Here is an 18,615-nt window from a genome sequence, read left to right as displayed (position 1 = left end):
TGGCACAGAGGGGGTGCTCGATAAACAGGGAAAGAAATCGTGGGCACGGATTGCAAGACACACAGTGCGTGTGTGTTTCACAGAGCCGAGACCCGGGCCAGGGGGCAGGGTGGGGTCAAATCAAACCAACAGAAAGAGTATTAACGCTGAGGAGGAGCTGGGGAGAGCATTCCCGTCACTTATGCATTATTGCTCTTCAAATGCCACTCCATTTTCTTTGAAAGAAAGTGTTCTCCTCAAAGGTATGCTTTAGTACCCGTAACATGTCTTCTACCAGAAAGGAAGGCTAACAGCAGAGCTGCAAGCAACATTATGGAGTCAAATCAAACCAACAGAAAGAGTATTAACGCTGAGGAGGAGCTGGGAAGAGCATTCCCGTCACTTATGCGTTATTGCTCTTCAAATGCCACTCCATTTTCTTTGAAAGAGAAAGTGTTCTCCTCAAAGGTATGCTTTAGTACCTGTAACATGTCTTCTACCAGAAAGGAAGGCTAACAGCAGAGCTGCAAGCAACATTAATAAAATGATTCAATCTTTTGACTTTCCTCGTAGCAGAAGGGTTAGACCAAGAGAAGTTTTAGGAATTTACGATGGCATAAATACACGGCTGGCTTACACCTTTGCTCACGTACAGCCTAAACTCTGGAAAGTTAAGATCTTGGTGAAAAATGGTCACGGGAAGCTGAGCATAGAGTAATTTACTCTAAAATGTATCATTATTTCTGCAAACAATCAAGAAGGGGACAGATACTGATATGAAATGTTGAACCATGGCATTTTAGAACTGGAAGTAGCCTTAGAAACTACAGCGTAACCCTTTGATTTTACAGATAAGAAACTGAAGGCTTGTAGTTCCAGCTCCGAATGACTCAGGCTTCCCAGCCTCGAGTATCAGTCAGTGTCTGAGGCACTCAATTTTATTTTTCTCAATTAAGAAAAAAATTGAGGACTGGTTATATAGTTCTTTTTTAGGGGAAGGGAGAATTTTTTTTTATTGTGAAAAAACCCCCCACTAAAAGTTACCATTTTAACCAATTTTAAGCGTATAGCTCAGTCGTGTTAAGTACATTCACATTATTGTAAAACATATCTCTAGAACGTTTTCAACCTGAAAAACTGAAACTGTCCCCATTAAACACTAACTCCCCTTTCCTGCTCCCCCAGCCCCTGGCGACCAACATCCTACTTTTCTACCTCCTTGAATGTGACGCCTTTAGGGACCTCATACAAGCGGAACCACACGGCGCTGGTCCTTTCGTGTCCGGCTTAGTTCACTGAGCACAGCCCTCAAGCTTCAGCCATGTGGTAGCCTGTGTCCGGATTCCCTTCCTTTTAAGGGCTGAATCATATTCCATTGTCTGTAAATGCCACATTTCGTTTATCCATCCGTCAGTGGAAATTTGGGTTGCTTCCACCTCTTGGATATTGTGAATAATGTATAACTCTTTCCATGTATTTTAAATGCCCCTAATGTATGGACTGACTTTCCTCTCCTTCATAAAAACAATTTCCAAGTAAATTTTAGAGATTCCCCTGAACCTAGCAAAACGGTACTTAAGCTAAAAGTGTACTTGAAGAGAGATAAAGTGCACTATTACTTTTCCCCACAAGACATACAGATAAAACACTCCGACCTTTTCACAGGCTGTTCTACAGGGTGACCACTGGGGGCAGGTAAGGCATCCCTTTCACTCAAGTCTGACCACCCCCTGGGGCACCGGCACAGGCTCTGCGGAGACCGACGTGAGCGAGGCCTGTCACTGTTCCATGGCTTCTCATCTCACAAGAGGCACATTCAGACAGTGACTGCGGGACGTTCCTCTTGAACAGTCATTTAAGAACTAAACCAGAAAGTATCAAATGAAAGTTAAAAATATGGTTTCAGAGACTCTCACTTATCACCACCCAAAATGCCAATAAACTGGGCACATTACTTTGCTTTTAGTGATCCACAAAAATAATAAGTGTAAGCTAAACACTGAAGATGCTTCATCTCACATATACACACACTCAGGTTAACTAAAAGGCCGCTACCCATAACATCAACCCCTTTCCTAGTATCCTTAACGGTTGTATATAATGTCTGCTCTGAACCGCTTACAACGGCAGGTTCATAGTTCTGGGTCTGACACAGCCAGAATGAGAAGAATTTGAATGGCTTCATTAAAAAAAAACACTAGCTTAAGAACAGCTGATGTGGTATGGAATTGTGTCATCACTAAAAAGCTGCTGGCAAAAACAACACCTTCTTGTTATCCAGAATCAGAAAACATAATATCCAGTTGATCTTCTCAGTGTAAAATTACATACTACAGTAACCGTATATTTCTTCATCCAAATACTTATGTTACACACAAACCTTGTTTAGCTGGATACACGTATATACCATCACTGGTAGAGTAACCAAACATCATTTGGGTGTAAGTTCAGCGCTCAACTCACCAGCCTACATGAATGAGTGGTCGGGCACCTCTGTTACCCAGGTCTGCTCTCTCAGAGCCCAGAAGCCCAGAAGGACTGAAGGGTCGCCCTGCCAGGGTGCGCTCTGATGAACACTGAGAGTATCACACAGCTGTAAATAAACCCAAACTTTGCACAGATATTTTAGTTTTCACCAGGTTTAAAGAAAAAGGTGCTACACGTGTAAGATTTAGCTGAAGTCACAATCGTAATTCATGTATTCAAGGAAATCTCATCAGAGTGTAGAAACACAGGCCCGGCACCTACTCGGTTACTGCAGATGCAGAGTTTCCCAGTCCCAACTGGCTTTTCTACTTCTTTTTCTCTCACAGACATGTGGCTATTAAGCTAGGTATATAACCGTGTTTTGAAATGCTTGGAACATGTTTTCTCTTTGATAAACACACAACCCCTGTGAGTTACCTGGGGTGGGGGAACCCCCTCCTCCCACCAGGGTATGGAGCACCGGAAGCAGCAATTCAAAACAAGGCTGGTTACGGTTGTTTACAGTCCTAAGGGGCGTGACAAACTGCAGAGCCGCGATAAGTGGGGGTGATTAACTGATCCTTAGCCCAGTAAATGTCTTATAGAGGGAATCAGAAGGAATATCTCCAGAACAGCAATATGGAAAAAAGAAGAAAGATGAAAGCAAAGTCTGGCTGTCCTTCTTGCTTCTCTTTCTGGTGTGAAACACCCAAGGAGCCCTGTTTACTGTCTCAGGGAGAAAAGTCCTCAGTTACTTCTTTGCTGCCTAGATTGTGACAGCTGTTTGTCCGGCTCCTGCGCATCCTTCCTGGCGCCGGCTGGCACACACACAAAGGGCCTCTCCCACTTTTCGGATCCCACTTGGGAAGCAGGCAGGGAAACTAGGTTTAATGGGGGCTAGTTCAGAACTTGCTTCCGGCAGAGAAAGAACTCACAAGAGCTGCCAGGGTCTAGCTGTCTTTACAGAACCATTTTAAATGGAAATAATGGGAGTTTATAGAAAAGTGGGAGAACGTCTCTGCTAGTTATGGGATAGGATAGGATGCACGTAGCTGGAAAGAGAGAGGATTCTAATTTTCAGGGAAGAGGTGGTCCAGGGCAAAGAAGGAACAAGCGTATGTCCGGCTCCTGGCCCACGGGCCATAATTATGGAGGATGAATGAAAGGAGCCTGACTGGCTCATAAGGGGAAACGCGACCTGCCATTTTACTTCTTGCAATCAGGGTAATCCTTAGGAGCAGCGTGAAGAAACCAGTAAGCCAGTAAGAAACGCTGATGCTACTGGAATCCTTCCGGGTTGCCACATGAAGACTAAATATCTCTGCACAGTAAGGATATAAAGGGAGGATGAGGAGAGGCTGGGCTACGATGATGTGGTCCTTAAATATCTGGGGAACAAAACTGGGAGATGACTTAAGAGTATCTCTATCCTTTGGTTTCTACTGACTCAGGAGCTCACATCCTTGAACTTCTGACTTCGCCTTCAGGAATCAGAGACCTGAGGTCAGGTCTGGCCAGGTGCCCTTAGACAAGGCGTCCAGCTTTCCTGCACCTTGGCTTCTCTAGCCCAGGAGAACCAGAAGAAAATCTTTTCTCAGAGACTTCTTTAAAAACCACAAAATCTTACTGTGCTCACGGTGGTATCACTAGTGTCGCGGCTGTGACTGAAGTGAGACCCGCTTTCGAGACGGACAGCAGGAGGCAGGGAGCAGTGCTGAGAGGACGGCTTCGGTTTGGGTGCTGCCCTGGCGCCTGGAGAGGCGGCTGTAGGCTTTCTCATCCACGGAAAATGACGCGGAGATCGGCGTGCATCCCGGTGGATGGTCTTTGGGTCCAAGTACCAAGTGGAAAAGGGACTTGATGTGAAGGATGTTGTAGTTCATGAGGCGAATGTCTCAAGATCCTCATCAGATTTCCACTTTCCTTTCATGGATTATGTGCATGAACCATGCGAGGTTGTAGGCAGCCAACAAGATGCCACGATTTTGGCGGCACAGGCCCCTGGACTGAGGTGTTCGACCCCAGGGGACAAACTTCACAGATTCATTTAGTCCACAAATAATTAAGAGCCAACTCCATGCGGGGCTGGTCTAGATCTTCTGATTAACAATAATACAAGCATTTATGATGCGCCAGCATCTTTCTAAGGGCTTCACGTATATTAACCTACTTTATCCTCACCATAACCCACGAAGTTGGGCTTGTTCCCACCTGCGTTTTACGTTAGGCACCGAGAGGTTAAATAGCTGGTTCAAGGTCACACTGCGACCAGAAGGAGTCAGGCCTGGAACACAGGCAGGCGGGCCCCACAGCCGTGCCCCTGCCTCCCGGGCAGTGCCGACCATGACAGCTGAGACCCCTGTCCTCGTGGAAGAGGAGAAAACAGACAGGGCAACAGGTGATGCTATTTTTGGTGCTGATAAGTGCTGTGAGGAACTCTGAAGCAGGGTAAGGGGGCAGGGGTAAGGGGACGGGGGGCAGAGCCAAGTGTGCTCAGGGAAGCCCTCTGTGATGACGAGCAACCTTAGTAAAAGCCTGAGTGAAAAGGGGGTCCAGCTCTGCGAAGGCCTGGGGAGACTTCCAGGCGAGGGGACAAAGGCTCCCAGAGGCTTACAGGCTGGGGGTAGGGGTGCCGGGGGCAGCAAGGGGTCGTGGAATGGCGCGGGAGAGGGAGACAGGCCGTGGAGGGTCTCTGCCGACTTCACGAGGACCGCAGGCTTGTCGTCGGGGATGAAGCCCCTGGAGGGTTTTGAGCAGGGCTGTAACCTGCTCTGATTTTTCACCCTGGCAGCCTGCGGAGAAGAGACCACTGGGGCCGACAGGGAGGCGAGTTACAAGCTGTCACAGTGGCCAGTATGAAGAAAATACAGATGCTATTTTAGGCCTTTAGGCCAAGGCCAGCTTCGCCAGCTTCGAGCGAGGGGGCTCGGGGAATCGCCTGCATCTCATAAGCTAACTCGGGTCAACATGAAGCTCGGGTTCAGGAGCAATCCTGACGTGAAAGGGAAGCACCTGCTGCTCTGCTAGTTAACACAGACGCCCTGGGCCCGGAAGCGGGCCACACAGGCTCTGCCCCCCATCAAGGAAGGTGCACCTGGCAGGCTGTCCTGGGGAGGGCCCGACCCGTGGCTCCAGAGCTTGAGTCTCTTTTGTGTGGATTCACTGGGACTGTCTGGTGAGAGCCAGTCTATCCTTTCTTTTTTTTCTTCTTTTCTAAAAGCATTTCAAACCAAGAAGTGACACAGACAATTGCATAACTAAAGAAATGGTGGCATGGATTATTTACAGGTCCATTTTCTAAGCACTTTCTACTCCGAGCAACTTTACAGTAAAAGATAAAAACAGCCTGTTTCGGAGGTGCTTGCCAACTTCTGCATGGGGAAGTGCCAAAGAACTGAATCTTCCTGAGTTTATGCAAAATAAGGACAGGCTGCTTATTTTTCCAAGTTCCAGTGCTAAAGCATCCCATAAAAGTCAACCACTGATGCATGGAAAATGCCGTTGTTCTAGAGTTTTTAAAATGGCAACTCCTTTCTCTGCCACTGTTAACATACATGCAAATGTGCAGACCAGCTTCTTTTTCTGACTATCCTATTCTCTTTTCATGCTCTTAGTTAAAGATCATTTCCTAGGCTTGTCTGAATGTGGCCAAGTTATCCTATTGCTAGATAACTGTAGAACTCAAGGAGAGCTGTCAGAACCTGAAACGTTATTCTAGAAGGGATTGTTCCATTATGTAGGCAATATAACAAGACTATTAATTTTGACATAAAATGAACACTAGTTTTTAATACTGCTTCTTTATTGAATTGTTTGGACTCAAGCATGAAGAAGGGTCAGAGATATAAACACATATCCCGATACACATATCATATATCATGATATGACATAACGTCAGTCAAGCTGGCATCTCTTGACAATGCTAAAGAAGCCCTTTCCAACACACAGATCTTAGGAAAATGTAAGGGGTTTCCCTCCACCCCTGAACAAATTTACTGCAAGGAAGAGAGAAAAATGAAGGGAAGCAGAAATGGAGCTTATGGTGTGACTGCTGCTAAATAAATCAGAGAAAAAGAGTGAAGAGGATGATTTTTTAGAGGGTGAGACAACCAATCAACAGCAGAGGCTGCTTTAGCCTTTGGCTCCCTGACTAATTTTGCAGAGAGAAGGACACATCACACCACCCAGGAGGCCAGGCTGCTGCAGGTGCTCCATCCACCTCACGAGAAAGAGCAAAGAAAGCACAAGCCAAGGCAACCGCCAGCACTTCTACGGGAGGAAAATAAAAACTCCTCGCCGGCTCCCTTTGGGGTCAGTACCTAAGCAGCCGTGCTTCACACCGTTTGCACCTGCAGATACACCTTCCACATGCAACAAAACTTAGGTTCATAGCAGCGTCTTCGAGAAAAGGGCAACATTATCTTGAATTATGACTTCAAAATACTAGGAAAGGGCTTCCCTGGTGGCACAGTAGTCAAGAATCCGCCTGCCAATGCAGGGGACACGGGGTTGAGCCCTGGTCCGGGAAGATCCCGCACGCCGCGGAGCGACTAAGCCCGCGCGCCACAACTGCTGAGCCTGCGCTCTAGAGCCCGCGAGCCACAACTACTGAGCCTGCGCTCTAGAGCCCGAGAGCCACAACGACTGAGCCCGAGTGTCACAACCACTGAAGCCCAAGCGCCTAGAGCCTGCGCACCACAACGAAGAGTAGTCCCTGCTCGTCACAACTAGAGAAAGCCCGCGCACGGCAACAAAGACCAAACACAGCCAAAAATAAAAATAAAAAAGAGGAAGAGAGTTTCTTGATTCTGTGGTGTGAATCACAAACACCAACCAAGGGGGACACGTCAAAGCTTAAAGCTCTTAACGAAAAACCGTACATCACTGAACCATCTTACCTGTCGACGGATTATTCCAAGGTCTCTTTTGGCTTTATTCATTAGGGCTTGAATTTGTACAGGATCCTTTACATTCTTATTTTCTCTGAAGGCATCTCTTATCCTCCTGATGGCGTAAGTTCTAAACGAATTCAGGGAAAAAAGGAAAAGGTGTCAGTGTGTCTGACGCGATGCTTTTAAAAATGAATTCAAAAGTGGCTCCTTAGGAATCAGCTGTCTGCTAGGCCCCTGTGGACAATCACCTCTGCCCTCTGCTCTTGGGACAGGCCCACCCATTACTATCCTGGGATGACGGAGCAAAAAGATTCGGGGAGATGAATCTACTGCAAACAAGTCCGGTGTGAATGGAAAAGTGCCACTGAAACACTCCTTGGATTACTGGCTTTCTACAGTTATTCACATCTGGCCTCCCTCCGTTAACATGGAGGTAACTGAGCCTTCAACGCGCAGAGTCAACAGGACGATCGACAGGTGCCACGATGCACTGCACGTGCGTGTGTACCAAGATGGTGATGGATGCCACGCTTGGGCCAGCTTTCCAGTCTCATCCCACCTTCCCTTGTGGAACACGACCGGCAAGGATCCATACTGCGATCCTACCACAGTTGAGAGTGGAGATGACACCAAAATGCCCTTCTCCAGCTCTAAAGTGCACACACGTGCACACACATAAACACCCCCCAGCCCCGCCCAACACACATCACACGCAGTTCAGGGCAGCGGTTTAAGCGCAAGCCTTGCACATCAGACAGGCTTGGGTGTGAGTTCTTTTCCAAGTTCCTTCTGTTTGTAAGAACCTGGGCAACCTTCTTAACACAAGCCCCTGTTTCCTCATCTTATGCCTGTCAAACAGGCATAATACTGCCTACCTCTCCGGGCTGCTGGGAAGGTTAGGCTTTATGATGTGTGTCTGGAATTTGGTACGAAACCTGTACATAGAAAAACTCAAGAAATAAAAGCTATTTTTTTCTTCTTCCTCTTCTCGTTACACCTTAACGCAATTAGTACCCCCTCTCCTCACGGCACCCTGTGCTTCACACCCTGTACCCTCGGGGTCACACCGGGCTGTCGTGTGGATAATTAGCCACAGTAGACGATTCAAAAGTCGGTAACCTCGGGACTCCCACACCCAGAGAGTGATGGCCTTAACCCCGACGCCTGCCCAGCCTCACCAGACAGAAACGAGGAGCAAGGAGACGCCGCCCAAAGTCAGACGCCCCAGACGCGACTGTCTCTAGTGTTTGTATGATCTCAGGTTGCTCTGCACTTACCTTGAAACACCAGCTAAAGAATCCACATGAAACCATTAGTTCCATTTAGAAACAGAAGAACGGAAAAAGCAGCAAAGCAATGAGGGAAGGGGAATGCAATTTCCTTGGGAGCTGGGGGATGGATACAACTGAACTGGGAAACCTTACTTTGGAGAGGACTAATTTTGTTTTAGATAAACTTCCCTAACCTAAAAGAAAATTAAACATTCAAATATCAAGTCCGTTTGCATTTAAAAGCAAGAGAAAATGAACTCTTGTAACGTTAAGAACCATAAGGAGAAAAGTAGACAGTTTAGGAGCCGGCACTTCAGGATGTGAGCTGCTGCGGAGTCTTTCATCTTAGCCCCACGGGAACCTTCTGGAGTGTTTGCCGCGGAGCTTCTGGGTGCTCAGCATCTGTCTCGGGGTCACGAGGATTGGAAATGGATATACATACATAGATTTATATAGATTTTCCTCATGTACAGCTGCTAATCTAACAAGACTGCATGCAGCAGCTGGGTGGCTAAAGCAATCTCTGGCACCTTTCGTGCACAACATACTGCTTATTTGTGTCACACAACATCACTGTTCTCCCTCACACCCACACGCTCCTCCAAAACAGTTTCTTTCTGGTGGTGATGGGGATAGAGAAGGAACAAAATAGTTTAATTCTAATATTTCGTTCCATACGCAGACTTGGTTTTACAACAGGAATTTACCTCAGGGAATCATCCAGTGTTTTAATTCTTCTTTTTGGAAAAATAAAATGGGCAACAGTAGTCATTACTAAATTCATTCTTCTAGAAGCCAGCAACTAGTCAGAATAGCGAGGGACAAAGGAGTATGTCTCAGAATGCAACGACCTAAGCTCTTCTAAAGCTTAAGGAAATTAGCAAATTGCTGAAGGCACTCAACAATTTGTATCATTTGAGCTCAAGGTCAGCGTTCTAAGCGAGCTTTTGTGTATTCTAGTCTCCCCAAATCTCCAAAGTCTATTCCTAAGGGAACGAAGCTCCTGACCTTCCAATTAAATGTGCCTGAAGCAATCAAAAGCCGTCATTCACATTCTGGCTACACCTGCGGAACGAGCGACCGAGAAAGGTTCCCTGCCCCCTTTCGTGCTCCTCCTCCCCCTCCACGTCCGGAACACAGGCATTTCCCTTTGCCCCAAGAGAAGACACTGCACTGGTTCTGGACCGTAAAACCACTACCGCACGGACAGTTTATAGTTATATGATTCTTATTTCAAATGGTCGTCGTTTTGTGAAGGTCATCGCACGTCGGCCTGAGTCCTCTCATTTTCTAAGAAGGGGCCGCGACCAGCAATTATTTCAATCCTGCCCCGCCTTGGTTTTTATCATTTGCGTGTTTTTCACCGCTGCCAAGGGAAACCGTTTATCCTCCAACACGTTCTTGCCATCAGTCCCTTGACTGTGTCACTGAGCAAGCACATTTCGAAGAAAAACGTGAGATGCTGCCATGGAGATGGCAGCCCCCTGCCGCACGATGGCTTGCGTTAGGGCGACCCTAGCAGGAGTCAGAGGCTGTTTGCAACAAGACAAAAAATGAACACGTAAAGGGCAACAGAACAGCAACGGCTACCACGAGAATGCAGACGGCATCCACAGACAGAGCAGATGATTCTGCTCGCACGTCACTGCTCTGCCTCGACCCTCCGGAAACTTCGCAGTTTCTTAGCGCTGCTTTGTGCAGGAGATTCCCACGAGTCTTTTCCTCTCCTCCCCCCTCCCCGCTCCGTGCCAACAGACCGCCAGTGTACACAGGTGCTACTGGCTATCCTTTCCCCGCTGCAAGGATGAAACTCCTTTGTGAGATTCTTCCAGCCACTCCAATGTCCCTGGTGCAGAGCAATACGGCCGGCAGTAACGACAGCTCTATAGTGCCTGAGGTCCTGCTTCACCTCTTTCCAGAACCACTGTCAGCCAAATGCAGGCCGTAATAATCACAGCCACCCAGCACCTGGAGGCTCACATTGGCTTCAGCGGGCAAGAGGTGTGATCTGGCAACCAGCTGATGTAATATCCTCATTTCTGTCATCCTTTGTCACCACCCCACATGCTGGCTTCTCTGCTTATCCATCCTGTAAAAACATCTGTGCATTCTCCCCTTCCCACAGCCCCAAGCCAAGTATCCCGGTAACAAAACGACTCAACCCTTTCTCTTGGCCTCTTCGGGGCAAACTCCTGCACCTGCTTGGAAGGACGTCCTCCATCCACCTGCCTTAATTCGGAGGTGCCCTGCTCCTGAAGACATGCTTCCCTCGCAGCCATTAGGGGGAAGCTGCTTCATCCTGCCTCCAGACTCCACGGGGCTGAGAGGAGAGTGCTGCTACGCCCTTGGACCCTACTGCTGCTTCCGGATCATCTGTTCACCCTTACACACCTTTGAGGCCCCACTACCTGATGAAATCATGTTGTGTGCCTCCGTGACACTGCTGTCTGCTCACTTCTTGAGGTCAAGTCTTAACATTCATCAAGCCTTAATATCTAAAGGCCACTCAGTGCATACCTAGGCCACCAATTTTAGGTAACAAAAATTTTCATAATACGTAGTAAAGTAAGATCTTTAAAGTCAACTTTTATAGGGAGACAGATGATGGTGTTTGCAAACTATTACTGAGGTATCTATCTTTGCTCTGCGGATGGAGAGTTCCGCAGCTGGCTAGTCTCTCCTCTTATCCTTTAGGTCTACTACCTGTTTCTTCCTAGTCTTCCGTGCGGGCTTATCTGACTCTGCTACCTCTTGTATGTTGTATTCTCTAGGGCTCCATACTGGACCTCATTTTAATAACATGTCTTCCAGTAACCGCATCTATGCCCAAGGTTTCAACTACCACATATGTATATATGCCATTGGCTACCAAAACTTCCTCTAGAAAGTTCTGGTAGAACCCCAATCCATAGAACCTAACTGCCTTTTGGACTTGCCAACAAAAGGCGCCCACTATGCCCACTACAAATTCTCCCACTGAACACTTTCAAAACTGAAGTTATCGTCTTTCTCCTTTTCCCCAATGGCCAGCATTTCATTCCTAGATAGGAGCATCCTCAGACAGCCAACTGTCCAAGTCAGATTTTTGGGTATTCATCCTAAATTCCTTCCTTTCCCTTAATTCCTTACATTTAGACAATCACAAAATCTTACTGTTTCAACTTACAGTCCTCTGCATCATCTTCCACTTCTCCAAACCCTCAGCTCTAATCTTGGTTCAGGCTCTTACCTCAGATTAATGCAAGAGTCTTGGGATTATGGTGTATGTATGCTGTGTATAATAAAATGCCTAGTAACAGCTTTAGAGGAAAAGCTCAAGGACCATTTGAAGGTCATAAGTACTCTGGGTAAGGAACAGAGCAGAAAGCTTCCTTCTTATGAACGTTTAAGTTCACACTGGAATGGTAGCCCCACACAGTATGGACTTTTATCTTCCTTGTGCCTGGCTCAGAGAGGGTGCTTAATAAATATTTACTAAATATACAAACATCCAAATATCATATCAAAGAGACCTTCAAGAAAAATACTAATAATCAGTAAGGAAATCACAACAAAGAGTAAGAAACTGATAAAGAAATAGAATGGAAAGGGTTGTAGCACAAAGATTAAATTAACCTCTGAAAGGGAATGATTACAAAATTCACCATGAGAATCCAATGAAGAAGTCTAGAAGGCCTATCATCTAAGCACTGTGGGAGGTGGAGATCAACAAGGTTACTGGCCTCAGGGGCCGCTGAAGGATGAAATCCACACCCAAATCATGAAAGAGGAAATAAGAGCCAGGCAAAGGGAACTTAGAGGGGCTGAGGAGACTTTCTGGGGCAATGGAACAGTTCTTGACTGTATATTGGTCAAAAGGTGGAGCCTCACACTTAAAGTGGATGCTTTTATTGTATGTAAATTATTCTTCAGTAGGTTGACTTTTAAAGAAAATTGAAAGATAAATAGTATAGGAGCTACAATATGTTTGCCCACTTTTAAGAAAAGCAAAAAAAGGAAAAAAAAAAACCCCCACAAAACAAAGACTGCAATGTTAGAGGATAATTATGTACATAGCTGAAGGAAGTAAAAATTAACGGCTATTACAGAAGCCAGAAGAGAGGACAAACTAGGAAATCAAATCTAAAACACAGAAAGATAAGTTGATGAGAAATATGTAAGAAAAAAATAACCTTCAGAAGAGGGCAAAGGTATATAACCTATGAATAATAAGTGTGAACAAAGTGGACTGTGTAGGTAATTAAAGTTCTAATGGAGAAAATATTTCAGAAGTGATTATAAAAAATTGAGACGGTTCATTGAGATTTAACAACCAGATGACAAAGCCAAGATATTTACTTTTTTTTTTTTTTTTTTTTTGGCGGTACGCGGGCCTCTCACTGTTGTGGCCCCTCCCGCTGCGGAGCACAGGCTCCGGACGCGCAGGCTCAGCGGCCATGGCCCACGGGCCCAGCCGCTCCGCGGCACGTGGGATCCTCCCGGACCGGGGCACGAATCCGTGTCCCCTGCATCGGCAGGCGGACTCCCAACCACTGCGCCACCAGGGAAGCCCAATATTTACTTTTAAAACCCAGGTAATGCTGAATGCAACAGAGGTAAGTATAACCTCAGATTTCTATTTTCAAAATCCACAAAGAAAAGGGTTGCTTTCTAGTCATTTGCAGTGCTGTTTTGAGGGTCCAAAGGGATAACAAATAATACCTATGATTTCTGGCACAGGTACCATGCACAGGGTACTGTGCTCAGAACTGGATATGCATTATCTGATTTAACGTGCACAAAGTACAACTCAGAGATTGGGAAAAAAAAAAAAAGGCCAAGATCAAATGTCCAGTAAGTGGCAGAGCTAGATTCTGAACCCAGCTGAACACAGTCTGGGATTTTCAACTCCAAGCTGTGTCTCCTCCAGGGGCCAATAAACCCCAACAATCCAACCTTTGACAAGTACTTGGGATAAGCCAAGTTCTTATTCATTTGCACAGGCATTAAAAAAAAATTGTCTCTGGCATCACAAAGCTTAAAAAGATCATCTTATCTCCCAACACTGCTCCAAGTACTGCTACAAATAGTTCAAGTGCCAGGCATGTCTTAGGAAAAGCGGCTGAGAGCATTATGAGGGAAAGAGCTAGTGACAAAAGCAGTAAGTGTAAGTGAAATAACTGAGTTTAATTATTTTAAGAAGGAGGACAATGACCAAGAGAAGGGTATGCGCGAGGAGGTAAAGTTACTATTAGAAAACCCACTCTGGAGACCAAAGGCTCTCAGTCTTGGGAGCAGCTGTAAATAAAACCCATTACATACTTCCCTGTTTACAATTCCCTACCGGTTTTCTATTATCTTCAGGATAAGGGTCAAGTGCATTAGCACGGATGGTATATTCCTGTTCATCAATCCCACCCCATCCAGCACCACTTCCAGAATGAAACACTGACTGCAGCTTTACGGGAAGACTTGGAGTTTTCTCAGTTCTTCCTGAAGGAAGGCCTGCTATTTCTCCATATGTGGTATGTCCTTCTCCAGCTTGATCTCTTGGCTAACTCCTACTCGTCCTTACAGACCAGACCCGTTTAGAAACAAATATGACAAAAGATTAATAGCCTTAGCATATAAATAGCACATAAAATCGAACAGAAGGACACAAGGACCACAGTAAATAAACGAGCGAGCAGCATATGGACCAATAATTCATGAGAGAGCCCAAAGAGTGACTAAATTTAGAGAGATAGGCGATATAAATATATGAATGTTCAGCCTTGGTCATAATCAAAGAAATGTATATTTAAACAAGGTATAATTTTCTGTCCGTCAAATTAGCAGAATTTTTTTAAAAAGTAAAGGGCGTGGGACTTCCCTCATGGCGCAGTGGTTAAGAATCCGCCTGCCAATGCAGGGGACACGGGTTTGAGCCCTGGTCCGGGAAGATCCCACATGCCTCAGAGCCACAACTGCTGAGCCCGTGTGCCACAACTATTGAAGCCCGTGAGCCTAGAGCCTGTGCTCTACAACAAGAGAAGCCACCGCACCACAACGAAGAGTAGCCGCTGCTCGCCACAACTAGAGAAAGCCCGCGCACAGCAACGAAGACCCAACGCAGCCAAAAATAAATAAATAAATTTATATATATTAAAAAAAACTAGGAAAAGTAGATTACAGTTATACTCTGTGACACATGTCCACGTATCAATGTATAATATATCTAACGAAGAGACAAAATTTAAAGAAAGTTTCCTATACTTACAGCATCAACGTCTAGTAAACTATGGGAACTCAGCTTCCCAGAAGGATGCATCCCCTGGAAATTCTGGATAGCTGATATTTACGTACTCCTTGATTCAATAATATGACAGGTCATCTTTCTTTGTGCACATGAATAAGAGGAAGAGAGTTTCGGGCTTCCCTGGTGGCGCAGTGGTTAAGAATCCACCTGCCAGCGCAGGGGACACGGGTTCGAGCCCTGGTCTGGGAAGACCCCACATGCCGCGGAGCAACTAAGCCCGTGCGCCACAACTACTCAGCCTGCACTCTAGAGCCCACGAGCTACAACTACTGAGACCGAGTGCCAAAACCACTGAAGCCCAGGTGCCTAGAGCCCGTGCTCCACAACAAGAGAAGCCACGGCAATGAGAAGCCCGTGCACCGCAATGAAGAGTAGCCCCCGCTCGCCGCAACTAGAGAAAACCCTGCGCGCAGCAACAAAGACCCAACGCAGCCAAAAAAAAAAAAAAAAAAACAACTAAAGGGCATGTACAGCCTGATGGTGGGATATGAACTATATCTCCTGGAAAAACCCTGGCGCCAGCAAAAAAAACCCAACCCAGCCAAAAAAAAAAAAAAAAAAAACAACTAAAGGGCATGTACAGCCTGATGGTGGGATATGAACTATATCTCCTGTGGGGAAAATAATATAATAAATCATAATGTATAATGATGTTCATAATCTTTTATCCACTAATTCTATTCTTAGTGATCCTACAGAAACAATCTGAAATATGTACAAAGATGTATACAGAAAGATATGCATTACAGAATTGTTTATAAGCATTAAAAATAGAAACCACCTTAAATGTTCATAAATGATGACATCATGCAGCTCTTAAAGGAGATGCTTCAAAAACCTTAAAGCCGCAGATACTAAAGTCGGAGGTATAAAAAGGTGTAAGGAGAATTATCAGTCTCCCTCCCGCTCCTGACCCTCTGTTCTCTCTAGATGAAATCACAATTGGCAGGTTCCTGTGTAGCCTCCCAGAGATACTGGGTTCGTATTATACCCTCTATGTGTATACTTCTCTTCATAAGTAGTGGAGTTCTAAACATATGGCGCACCTCTAATTCCTGAATAAAAATGTAGCTGAGCGATCATTTCCTGTCAGTACAAATGAGCTGACCCATAAAGGGCTGTGCAGGGTTCCACCATATGCGTGAGTTACAGTCCATTTGGTGGGCCCCTTACGAATGGGTATTTCGGTTGTTTCTGATCTTGCTATTACTATAGCATTACGTGCATGTGTGTCTGTGGGAACAATTCGTAGAAATGGAACCGGTAGGGCAAAGGATATGTATATGGCAGGTTTGATAAAATATCATCAAAGTTCCGATGCAGAGGGACCGTCCGAGCTTTTCCACCGGCAACACGCGCGCTGCTTGTTTTCAACACCATTGCCAACACGTGTCATCAAACTTTCTCATCTTTGCTAACCTAACAGATGAAAAACGGTCTCTCATTTCACTTTCAATTACGTTTTTCTTGCTATGAGTGCTGCTGACCACCTTTTCACACGTTTAAAGCCCTCTGTGTCTGCTGATAACCTTTGCCTTCATTCTTGATCGAGTGATTTGTCTTTTTGACTGATTTGTAAGACCTATTTAGGAAGGTGTTAAGGAAACTAGCCCTCTGGGATGGGTTGCAGTGTTCTCCTTGGACTGTCATTTGACTTTGTGTGTGTGCGCTTTGTCACGTAAAAACATTCACTTCTTACGCAGTAAACTGTATCACTTTTCACGTTATGACTTCTGGTTATATATATGTACAAAAGTCTTCTCTACTGTGAAATCACCAAAAATATTCACCCATGTATTCTTGAGAATTTTTATGATTTATCTTTTTATGTTTAACTCTTTGATCTTCCTGGAATTAATTTTAGTGGAAGGTGTTGAATATGGAATCTAACTTTACCCTCTAATGCTAAGTTTTCTGAAAGGAAGGATATAACTTTACATTCGGGATGATCTCAATTATGTAAAATATAGGTACAGAAAAACTACAAGGAAACAGCACGTTAACAATAAGTTTTGATTACTGGAATTTATGCTTCCTAAATTATTACAATAATCATTACTTATGAATTATTTTAAAGTGCCTAATGACATAACAAAATCAGTAATTTACCATAATAAAGAAAAATTGGCAATAGTGAAGGTTCAATCTGTGCGAACAGAGATTAGGGAAGGAAATATACTTAAATACGTATAGCCAGAAGAGATGTACAGTGGGGGATTAAATTAAAGCAGTGCCATGGGGAAAAGAGGAAGTATTCAGTAGATAAAAACAAGAGGTTCTACAAGTTTATTTTGAGGTAACAATGGGACAACAAGGTAGATACGTCCAGCAGGCTACCAGAAACACGGTTTCGGATCTCTGGTGAGAAGGTCCAAGCTGGCAATAAACCTGAAAATCACTGACAAGGAAGAAGGAGGCAAAATCGTGGGGGCAGATGAGTTTGCTCGGAGGAAAGCAGTAGAATGGGAAGAGAAGCTAGCCTGGGACAGAGCCCTGGAGAAACAGTGCCAGTAATTAATTAAGAGCAGGCAGAGCGCAGGAGGAAAGACACAAGACAAGGAGGCACACTTCACAAGCAGAGAGCACGCAGGAGCGTCCCGAGTCCTAGAAAGGAGAAGACAAAGGCTGGAAAAGGCCTCGCTGCAGCCAGCAGCTGGGGCGGCATTGGTAACTTCAGCAAGAACATCATCAGCTATACTCAGTGACTACAGTGCAGTACATGTATGAAGAAAAACGCTGAATTCTTGAAAATGCACTCAAAAACAGCAATTGGGTGTAGGAAAAAGTTCATTACATACTAAGAAAATATTTTTTAAATAATAAAAAATACAATGCATAAAATCTTTGGAATATAGTCAAAGCCATACTTAGATGAAAGTATGTAGTCAAAGCCATACTTAAAGCTAATGGCTTACATAGTAATATGTCATTACTAATGGCTTTATTAGTAATAAAATAAAAGCAGAGTTTAATAAATTAGAAATATTTCCTAACATTTTAGAAAGGCCATAGTATCCCATAAGAAAACAGTAAACGGGTATTTTAAAAATGGGTCAAACAAACTAAAAATGAAACAAAAAAAACAGCGGAATTAGCTAAGACAACTGAGCTTCTTTTTTTTTTGAACATCTTTACTGGAGTATAATTGCTTTACAATGGTGTGTTAGTTTCTGCTTTATAACAAAGTGAATCAGCTATACATATATATACATCCCCATATCTCCTCCCTCTTGCATTTCCCTCCCATCCTCACTATTCCACCCCTCTAGGTGGTAACAAAGCACGGAGCTGATTTCCCTGTGCTATGCGGCTGCTTCCCACTAGCTATCTATTTTAAATTTCATAGTGTATATATGTCCATGCTACTCTCTCACTTTGTCACAACTTACCCTTCCCCCTCCCCATATCCTCAAGTCCATTCTCTAGTAGGTCTGTGTCTTTATTCCTGTCTTGCTGATAGGTTCTTCATGAACTTTTTTTTCCCTTAGATTCCATACATATGTGTCTCCACACCCTCTCCAGCATTTACTGTTTGTAGAGTTTTTGATGATGGCCATCCTGACTGGTGTGAGGTAATACCTCATTGTAGTTTTGATTTGCATTTCTCTTAATGATTAGTGATGTTGGGCGTTCTTTCATGTGTTTGTAGGCAATGTGTATATCTTCTTTGGAGAAATGTCTATTTAGGTCTTCTGCCCCTTTCTGGATTGGGTTGTTTGTTTTTTTGATA

The 18,615-nt window shown here is 44.8% G+C and overlaps 1 protein-coding gene across 3 annotated transcripts in view; it reads right to left on the bottom strand.

Annotated features, from left to right (window-relative positions):
- The window catches only part of LYRM4 (LYR motif containing 4), a 145,675-nt gene that overhangs the window by 106,082 nt on the left and 20,978 nt on the right, over nt 1–18,615 (bottom strand). For all 3 annotated transcript variants that reach the window (XM_024122128.3, XM_055079825.1, XM_024122129.3), the window contains exon 2: nt 7,344–7,464. In XM_024122128.3, the coding sequence (XP_023977896.2) occupies nt 7,344–7,464 (121 nt within the window). The remainder of the gene's footprint in view (nt 1–7,343; nt 7,465–18,615) is intronic.

Source organism: Physeter macrocephalus, chromosome 18 (assembly GCF_002837175.3).
Source record: "Physeter macrocephalus isolate SW-GA chromosome 18, ASM283717v5, whole genome shotgun sequence".
Lineage (NCBI taxonomy): Eukaryota > Metazoa > Chordata > Mammalia > Artiodactyla > Physeteridae > Physeter > Physeter macrocephalus.
This window is presented reverse-complemented; position numbering and strand designations above follow the sequence as displayed.